At 32.0% G+C, this 10909-nt stretch overlaps 2 protein-coding genes across 2 annotated transcripts; one reads left to right on the plus strand and one right to left on the minus strand.

Moving 5' to 3' along the window:
* Positions 1-957, minus strand: LOC116025360 (mitogen-activated protein kinase kinase kinase 17-like). Its single transcript, XM_031266571.1, has one exon. It carries the CDS (start codon positions 955-957, stop codon positions 1-3), a length of 957 nt encoding a protein of 318 aa, XP_031122431.1.
* Positions 958-7584: 6627 nt separating this feature from the next.
* LOC116025691 (RING-H2 finger protein ATL80-like) lies at positions 7585-8334 on the plus strand. The gene has a single exon (XM_031267023.1). It carries the CDS (start codon positions 7631-7633, stop codon positions 8210-8212), a length of 582 nt encoding a protein of 193 aa, XP_031122883.1. The 5' UTR covers positions 7585-7630; the 3' UTR covers positions 8213-8334.
* Positions 8335-10909: the final 2575 nt, after the last annotated feature.

Below are 10909 nucleotides of genomic sequence, written 5' to 3' on the forward strand. Positions count from 1 at the left end.
TCAGATAGGAAGAAATAAATCTTTTGTGGAAACCCATTGGTTATCATCATAACTTAGAGGGTTATTAGGGCAAGACAGCATCGATATCCCACCTCCATAACGACTCTGAGCATCCATGTTATCCTGAACGAAGCGGTGCTTAAGAAGCATCCTAGCCGTCCATCTCTCATCATCCCCATCCTCTTTTTTATAGAAACACTTATTCAAGAAATCTTTAGCTCCACTAGAAATATCTTCAGGTATCTCTGGTTTCTCATACTTTATCTGAAATATTAAATCGTTGGTGCTTTCGCACAACCAAGGAGGTTGTCCCATCAACATCTCCACAACTATACAACCTAAGGACCATATGTCGTCCAAGGTTCGGTGTATCCCGCTGCTCAAATACTCGGGAGATGCAAAAACTAAACTCCCACGACAATGGTGTGGACAAAACGGTTCATCATCGTCATCTTCATCAAAATCGTTCTTACCAGCACGTCTTGAGACTCCAAAATCAGCAAGTTTTAAGAGAAATTTACTCTCTCTGATGGTAGGAAAAACGAGGATGTTTTCTGGTTTCAAATCAGAATGAACAAAACCCTTGTCATGAAGGTGCAAAAGCCCCTTGAGAATTTGGTAAGCATAGAAAGCCACATCAGATTCCGCCATCTTGCAGTCCCAGCGGCCACGAGGATAGATCAAACGGTCGAGACTACCCGCTGGAGCGTATTCAAGCAGCAGATTATAATATTGGTCAGTAACGTCGTCCCCAAAACACTGAACAACATGGGGGCAGCCTCTGAGTTGTCTCAAGATCTCCGCTTCTCGTTGGAGGTTGTATGCATATTCGATGTGGGTGGACTTAACGGCGATCATGGACGAATTTACATCGTCAACTGGTACGGCCAAATAAACTTCGGCGTGAGTTCCGCTTCCAATGGGGCTTGTTTCTTTTCTCCACTTCGAATTCTTCATAGCCGCCCGATATATATGTACACCAAAACTAACACAGATCGGATCGATTATATATATTCGAAGAAAAATATGATCGAGTATGAATTGCAACCCTAGCTAGCTAATTCAATTCGGTGATGATGATGAAGAGACTGGCCGGCTATCTTGATTATATATACGTGAATCCTATCTGCATGAGAAATAGGAAAGAATTGACGAAACCCAATGCCAGTTGGATTATATTGTGGGATACTTTCCAAAAATGCATATTACTCCGTATCTATTAATTAAGCAAATATAATAATTTTAATTACAACTTAAGATTTTTATAAACTTTCAAACATTTTGTACGTGATGGATTTTAAATAACTTGTATATATATATACATATGTATATAGTCTGGTTCATGTACAGACTGCTCTTCCCGTATGAATGTGCAAATGTACCGTAATTTTTATATGAATGCATAATACTACTCTAGTATAGACCGAATTGAATTAAATGCAAATGTTAAGATAAAAGTAGTGTGTGCAAATGCACGTAGGTTAATGCAAATACTATAATTAGAGTCAACTTTTAGGCTCAAATGAATTCATATCAATATTAATCTAACAAATTTTAAGAATTATGATTAATTCAATTGATTTACCCAACAACACAAAATTTTATTACATTTATTTGGAAACAAGTTGTATTATTCCCATCTATATAGTCAGATCAAGCTTGGAGTGGAAGCTAAGCTACCTAATTTGCTAAATCAATTTAATATTTTTTTACGAAAAAATTCACAATAATTATCTTCGGTGTATAGTGTATAGTAAATAAATTTTGATATGCATAATTGTTCATAAATTGGGAGGTAAATAATTGAATTTTTTGTGTGTAATGGAAATGGCAAATTATTGTGTGGACCATGAATGTACTATATATTTTTAATATACTAAAATTACATTATTTGTATATTGAATGTATAGTATAATATATATATATATATATATATATATATATATATATATATATATATTATATACTTTCAAATAATACACTTTTAGTATATTAAAAATGTACTTTGTGGATCATGCTACATGGAATATGTAGTCATTATTACTCCACAGTCCACCACAGAGATTTCGGCATAGCTATTATTATTTGGTGTAGACTACAGAGACTAAGTAGTTTTGTTCCAATCCAAAGATAGATGGTTCAATCCAAGACAATTTTAATTACGCTATTGTCCTTGCCGGGCCGGCGTCGGGCGACCGCTAAGGACCCCAATTTTTGCAATCCAATTTTGTTTTGTTTTGTTTTTTTTTTTGTTTTTAAAGTATTTTATGTATAATTCATTACTTTTATATTTAGTAATTATATTTTTAGAATTCATAAATTAATTTTAATTGCAACTTAAAATAAAATTAAAAAGATTGACATTGAAATTTTAGTGAATAATTTTGTATTTAAATATATATATGAAAAATCTCATTTTTATTTTTATTTTTTTTAAATTAGAAGGAGGGGAGAAAGTAAATTTTGAATTATCTTTTTTTATTTTTTGAATTTTTATTCATTATATTTTGACAAAATATTTTATTATATTTTTATTTTTATTATAGAATACAACAATTTGGAGCCCAAATATAAAGCGGTGAAAGAATAATGAATAATAACCTTAAGTAGGCATGCAGGATGCATGGGACTTGGGAGATCACTTAACATTTCATCCTATTATATTTGTAGGTAAAATTTAGATACCATCACTATTTATAACAAGCACTGTTGTAAAAATTCCCGCCTAGGCCGCCTAAGCACCCGCCTAGGCGCTAGGCGCTCCTAGACCGAGGCGAATTGCTCCCTAGGCGTCCGCCTAGGTGGCCGGCCGCCTAGGAGGCCGCCAAGCGCCTAACTCGGCCGAGTTGGCAGTCGACTGGGCCGAATTTGGCCGAGTTAACTCGCCCAACTCGGCAGAGTTAGCCGAGTTAACTCGAGCGAGTCGGCCTTGTTAATTTTATTACTATATTTATATATATTTAAATTTATTTATTTATATAAGTAAGAGAAGTAAGAGATATATATATAATATATATAATATAATATATGACATAAACCCACACACATGAATTAATTTTTTGTTTTTATAGGTCGCCGCCTAGAACCGCTTAGGTACCGCCTAGGCGCCGCCTAGACCGCTTAGGCGCTAAGCGCTAGTCTACCGCCCAACTAGCGCCTAGCACCTACTGCAACGATGATAACATGACAATACTACAAAAATTGTGTGAATAAAAACACAAGCATTTCACGAGTAAGCCAAACTAACATAAGTATTATTGCATGCACTAGAAGTAAAAGGAATGCCATTCTATAGAAACAAAAACAAATTTTGGGTGAGCCAAATTAAATTTCCTATTTCACAAAATTTAATTAGGGGTTTTTCTTTATTGGAAAATAGAGTAAAATTTAAAACCAAATTCATAATATAAAAGAGTTTTAGTAAAAGTAATGTGTATGTTTGATAATACATAAAAATATTGAAATGTGGATACAATTCATGTCCATAATCACCAAAAGGTATTGCAATGTGATTTAATTTCAAATTTGAAGTATTAAAAAGTATAAAAGTAAATAAATATGTAAATAACCTTTTAGGTAGTCTGATTTTTTTTAATGACAAAAGAAACTCACAGTCACTACTTGAAGATATATACGAATAAACCATACCTTGTGATTCTAGCTAAGGACCACTGCACAATGAGATAAACCAACTTAGATTGTCATACCTGACCCGTTCAAACCAACAAAACTAATAGACTGCTCCAACTATAATTTCATCTTTATCTTTCACAAGTCTTCTAGGATTATGTTTCTCAAATCTATAAATAGAGATCTACATGTGTCATTGTAGCAAATAGTTTAAATATTAAAATTAAAAAAAAAAATCTCTTTCTGATATATTCTTGCAACTCCACTATTTTTCTGGTTTTTCTTATATTATTGAAGAAGGACGAGGATCCAAATGCCCTAATTTTTACAGGGAGCCCTTAATAACTCCTTAAACATCGAAAATCATTAAAACATGTGAAATTCGGAAACCAAGAGGCCAAGTGGCCGAGACCCTTCCCCACCACCAAGCGCCATTTTCTGGATAAATAAACAAACATTATAGTAAGGTGCAGTGGCAACAATATTATATATTTAAGTGAACAAAAATGCCCCATAATATTTCATGTTAACCCAACTTATTACATGCCATTATGACACTTTGTACCAAGCTTCAGTATAGATAAGTTATCTTTCTTATGCTGCACGAGTTTAACTCACTGGTTTACTAGACAGTATTTAAAATAAGAGATCTATCAATATTCAAACTCGGCAACAGCCTTGTCTGTTGAGCCACCAACGTAACGGTAAACTGATTGAAGTTATCTAATTGTTCCTATACGGCTTGAATTTAAGTAGTTATTAAATGTAAACTTTTTGTTTATATGTACATTTCAATTTAGTGTAAACACATAACTACATAAGCTGAAAGCCGGTTTAATTTATGCTATATATTATTATCTTTCATTGGATCATATTTTGTAGAACAATAAAGTTGTATGCGATTGGAAGGGGAAAGTCAGATGTCACTACAAAGTGCTTTTCATTTAATTTCTTTAATTTTAGTCTAATCAGTAGGCCGGGAAGGTTAGGTTAGTGAGGAAAGGAGTCATCAGATGATATGATGGGAATTATTATTAGTATAGAATTAGAAAAGTGTGCGCAATAATATAATTTGGGATGAGATGTAATCTTAGCCCATGTTGTTGTTGGTGGGAAAGACCCAAATTCCTCTTCATATGTATGAAGGTCAATGTTTTATTATTATTCTTTAGTTTCCCTTTTCCCCTTTTTGTTTTACACGCCATGAAAGACAAATGGGAAGAAGTCGGAGTGGTTGTGTGTAAACACATGTATGTAGTATATATTTACAACATTATATTCCGGCCAGTTTAAGAATACACTTTTTGAAGTGAATATAATGCTCAGTTCATCTTATCTTTATAGTCCGGCCTGTTTGTGTGTAAACACATGTATGTAATATATATTTACAACATTATATCCCGGCCAGTTTAAGAATACACCTTTTGAAGTGAATATAATGCTCAGTTCATCTTATCTTTATAGTCCGGCCTGTTCATCAAATGTACAAACGCAATGGAAAAAGAGTTAGTTGGTCTGAGCTAGAAACAATTTAGTCATGACGACGAAAAATTCAAAAAATATGTTCATATTTTTTGAATGTGTGCTCTAGGTGATGAAGTCTGATTTGTCTATTATATATATTCAATAACAAAAACAACTTCCTGAATAGTTAAACTTAAAGCACTGTAATTAATAAGACAATTACTCTACCAACTTATTATGAATGGAATCTTATAAAGTAATTATAATTATAAGCATATGCATGCAGTTGAATTTAAGCATCTTCAATTCTATGAGTGACGTTTTTGGTTGTGAACTAAACGTGGTATAATTAATTTAAAGGACCCTGCTAGGCTAAAGATAAATATGTAAAATGAAAAGTGTAATTAAATTAATTAATAAACTTTTTATCAAATCCACTTTATATCATACTTTATTTTTTCTAAAGAAGAAATGACTAATTATTGAATCTTGATATTTTTTTAAAAAAATTCAATTGATTTATTGATCAAATAAGGAACGTAACACCATTAGACGATGAGTAGTAGTGTGTGATGCTTTTTTTTTTTTTTGAAATGTAAGTGTATTTTTTTAACAAAATTGATATAGATTAAGAAAGCTTTTGTTGTTGTGGGGGTGTGTGTGTTTTTATATATAAAATTAATGTAGTTTCTTGATTTAAAAATAAATTGAAAAAATTATAGAATCATGAAAGAAGTACGTATTATAAAAGGAAGAAAATATCTTGGAGTTACCTATATTATTCTATTTGTACTTAGGAGAGAATCTTAAATTTTTCTTATTTATCATTACTAGTATAATTAAGGCTAAAAATTCTTTTTCAAAAAAAAAAAGCTAAAAATTCTTGTGGTTTAGTCGCATCCAGTTGCACTCCATCCTATATGTGAGGTTGTGCATTCGAGCCTTAATAAGTTATGAATAGATATTGTATTGTAACAAAGTCTTTCTGTCTACGACGATTGAGTTACCTCTCAAAGTAAGTGAAACTCTTCACTCCTGAACTGAGAGTTTATAACAGATTGTATTGAATACTACTAACTCTATTACAATACATTATTCAAAAAAATAACAGATTGTATTGAAGATGCATGGCTACAATGGCCTATTTTGTCTTCTAATCTTCTCAACTAGGAATCTAATTCTAGATGACTTTAAGTATCTTAAATATCTTAAATGACTTATCCTATCACTAGCCAATTGATTCATCTGTTACCAAAAACCAAATGACTTCCGAGTATCAAGTCAAATGAATCAAATATGAGTAATGCAATCATTTCTCGCCCTTATCTCGTCAAACCCAATGAGATGTGGCCTGTGGGGTAATAATTAATTTAAATAAAAGCCATTTTTATAAAAAAAGAAAAAAAATCTATCAAAATATTTATCATGTAGCTCTAATAATAGTGAGATATTTAAAAAGATATTTTTGTCTAAGTGTTACAATTGAGGTAATTTAAGACTATTAATTGAGAAGACGACAATTAACACGATATCAAAGAAATCAAAATAATAATTTGAGATTAAGGTGTTAACAATTTGTGTTGGAGACAAAGATGATGTGATAACATTATAATAATCCGTTGATGTTATCTTTAAATATTTATCTATAAGTAATTTTAAAAATTAAAGGATTTTGAAGACATAGTCGTAAAAAGAAACACACTTTAGGTTATGTATCTTGGATTGACATCAATTGAAAACATTTAGAGATGAGGTAATACGTGATTAATAGTATTTTAAAGATGAGTGAATGATATCTATTAAGGTGCCTCTCATTTAACTAGGTTAAGCAAAAGTTCAAATTAAACATGTCCATAAAACACCACAAACATGCATGGGAGTTGGTGCATGGTGAAGGCAAAAGGATATCTTGTAGTATGAGAGATTCATGCTCTCAATTATTCAATAGAGATCAACATAAAGTGTAAGCTCAAGTTGAGTTTTTGTTTTGTAATTTATATATATCTCTTGTAATTAAACTAATATAATAAAAAAGAATATTTCACTTAATTGTATGTCCCCCAAATTCGTTCATATTTACACTTTTATCCCCCAAATTCGTTCATATTTACACTTTTATGTTACTTTAATAACTGACAAGCTCAAATCAAAAAATATTGTAATTATCAAATCATGCATAGAAATGTGTATAATTTTTGTTGGTCAACTTTAATATATATGGCATAATTAACTCAAAATTAAAGTATTTCAGAGTCCAAATAGAGAAATCTTTGAAAATTCAAAACTTTATTTAGTTGTAATGGTTGAATTAATATATATCAATAAATTCAATAGAGTATATATTACATGGAAAAGTATTTGCGCTTTAAAAATATGCATTAAGAAATGAATAAAGTATATTGCAGTGTTGGATACGTTTAAACAGTTGGTAACTGACTTTACTATAAAAGCAAGTCCTAAGTCCTTTACTGGACTATCAATCCACGCACAAACTCATTTCCGCTCCCACAGCACAACCGACGCCGCCCTCTTCCACATGACTGATCATTCCACCATTCACGGCGGTGTAAAATCGTCGAATCAACCTTCCTCTACTCCGCCGCCTAACGATTCATCTCTAATCGGAGGCTTCGATTCCGACTTCGTTGTCATCCTCGCCGCGCTTCTCTGCGCCCTAATTTGCGTCCTCGGTCTCGCCGCCGTCGCTCGCTGCGCCTGGATCCGCCGGATCTCTGCCGGAGCCGCCGATCCTCCTCCGCCTCCGGCCAACAAAGGCCTGAAGAAGAAGATCCTCAAGTCCTTCCCCAAGCTCAGCTTCGCCCCCGAACTCGCCTCCAAATTCTCCGAATGCGCCATTTGCCTCACGGAGTTCGCCTCCGGAGACGAAATCCGAGTCCTGCCTCACTGCGGCCACGGCTTCCACGTCGGATGTATTGACACTTGGCTCGGATCTCACTCCTCCTGTCCGTCTTGCCGCCAGATCCTGGTGTCCTCCAGGTGCCACAAGTGCGGCGAATTTCCGGCTCCTACCTCTTCATCCACCGCCGCCGCCGCCGCACCTGTCGCCGACACCAGATTTGCTCCCAGTGCCTATCACGTAAATCCTTTTTTACCTTAATTAGTTTAGCTAGGATAGCTTTACTCCACTTTTCTGTATGTATGTATGTATATATACCAGTGTACTGTGTAAAACCTATTATCACCAGTAAATTACAAATTAATAACCGTTTAATTGAACTATTTGTTACAGTCTCCACTATTTGATAAAGTGTACGGCCTCATCATCTCCCCTTTCATCACGTCCAAACGCTCTCCTCCTCATATACAATGAATTGTCATTTTCTGCTTACCATTTTTTGCGGCACTAATCACATGTGACCACTATTTCTCAACTTTTTTTCCTAAAACAATCCCTCAAAATTAAAAGCCAAGGAGGAAATGACTTTTTAGCATGTGCTATTGTGGTTTTAGCTTTAGGAGGATACATACCAATCGCTACCTCCAAAAGTTGTTACCTCTCCATCTCAGTTTTTGGAAGTCCAAAATACTAGTATTTCTTTCAGTTATCACAATTCAAATTTCTGAAAAAGAATTAAATATTTTTTTTGAATCATTAGGTAAATTAAAGTTAGATTGTGTGAATCTTTGAAAAGTGAAATTATACCAACTTTTTCGGCAACTCAATCACAAATTACACGAGTTTCCACTATCAGCAAGTTTTAAACCTGACTTTCTAATACCAAATATTTTAATTCATAGTTAGACTCGAACGGTACTATCTGCGTCACAATTTGCGTATATATTAAGAAATTGAGTTAATTCCATTTTTGGTTCTAGATTTATAGGTGAAATTTCACTTTTAGTCCTTTTTTTCAAAACATTCACTTTTGATCCTAGTATTATTGTGGCATGACCATTTTTGGTCCTCCATCAACAAAACAGTTTAAATTTCGTCAAATACAAGAGCATTTCAGTCTTCAATTTTGATTTTGTTTCAAAAAATAAACATAAAAAATATAGCGGGTCAACCTACTTTGTATAAAAAGGATCAAAATGTCATTGTATTTAACGGCATTTTAATGATTTTCTTGGCGGAGGACTAAAAATGGTCATGCCACAATAATACTAGGACTAAAAGTAAATGTTTAAAAAAAAAGGACTAAAAGTGGAATGCCACCTATAAATCTAGGACCAAAAATGAAATTAACTCTTAAAGAAATTATATATATAAAATTAAGGAATGAGTGATGACAGTTCATAGCATTATTAGATACTATAAAATAATTCAAAGGATAATTTAAATTATTTGGTATCGTGGGTGCTAGAAGTCGGTAAACTGAACCTGGCCACCAAATATGAACCTCCTTAAAATGGTCAACCATTATATAATGGGAATATAATTATTCAATTGGAGATTCATGCCAATTTAGGGGAAACCTAAATTCCACACCGTATCACAATAAAATATACCAAATTTGTGGCAATTAAATTAGTATATGCAGTATCACTTTACCTATTAAAGTATAACAAATATTATAATTAAATTAGAATATGGAGTATCACATGATATTATAATTAATTAAATTACTTAATATATTAATATAATTGCAGCTCTTATATATGTAGTTGAGAAGAATACTATAAATAGCGGTACTATTGATTTTATTTTCCTTATAAAATTACTCAATAATATTTTCTTTCATATTATAAATATTGTCATGTATTAAAGGTTTTTTTTTTACGAGAAAATAAATATTTTTTTAAAAATATTTTTCTAATCGAATGATGATCCGGGCAACCAATTTCTGTCAATTTAAGACTCCTTAGCTCATTGTGGTTCAGTCAAACATGTAGTGGAATTTTATTAGTAAGCTTATGGACGACTCACTATTTCAATACCAATGAAGTGATATTAATCTATAGGTGGAGCTCCTTGAGCATATAATATAAAATCATAAATGTGCTGTTTAATTATCAATTTAGATTTTTAGTTGAGATAAAACATATATTGTAATTCAAGCGTCTTATTAATTTTATGGGATGTTAAATCAAACAGGTATAGTAGTCTCAATTTTATTTTATTTTTAAGTTGATCGAATGAGTAAGTAAACAAGAGGTTTAATAATAACATTGAAAATAACGGAAAGTAAATAAATGACGAAATTAGGTTGCAGTTGTATAGTCAATGATTCACACAATTGATTGACCAAATTAAATTAAAAATTAATTCAAAGTGGTACAATAATTTGAGTGTTAACTGGACCAGCGGACCACATGTGCGGTAGCCTCAAATTCATTGTTTTGTCCAAACAAGATAACAAATTATAATAATTTGGGAGAAGAAAAAATAACAAATTATGATTAACATAAATTATTAGTCCACATTAATGTCACTTAATACCTTTTTTTACTCACCCTTTTATTGGGAGCCATCGAAATTAAAGGTGGAGGACCTACCAACACAGTGACAGCACCCACTACAGCCCCAATTTCTGGGAAATACACATCTTGGAGCAAAAAGAGAAAATGACATTTTTTTTACCCTTTAATTATATACTTATAGTATTTTTATATTCTAAATTATTAATGTATATACATTAATTCTCTTAATTATTTTAAAAGTAATTTCTTTTTATTAAATAGAAATTTTTATCTTTAAAAATAATGACAAACACCTTTTAAAAAAAATAATGACAAAATAAGTATTTCATTAATTTTCTTATAGGTAAGAACTAGAATTTATTTTTCTTCAAAACAAAAAAAAAAAAAAAAACAAAAAAACAAAAAAAAAAAAAAAAAAAAAAAAAAAAAAAAA

The sequence above is a fragment of the Ipomoea triloba genome, chromosome 7, assembly GCF_003576645.1.
Source record: "Ipomoea triloba cultivar NCNSP0323 chromosome 7, ASM357664v1".
NCBI lineage: Eukaryota > Viridiplantae > Streptophyta > Magnoliopsida > Solanales > Convolvulaceae > Ipomoea > Ipomoea triloba.

What these genes read in the sequence shown, in the direction of transcription:
- LOC116025360 (XM_031266571.1), bottom strand. Translation starts at nt 957, where the DNA reads ATGAAGAATTCGAAGTGGAGAAAAGAAACAAGCCCCATTGGAAGCGGA.
- LOC116025691 (XM_031267023.1), top strand. Translation starts at nt 7,631, where the DNA reads ATGACTGATCATTCCACCATTCACGGCGGTGTAAAATCGTCGAATCAA.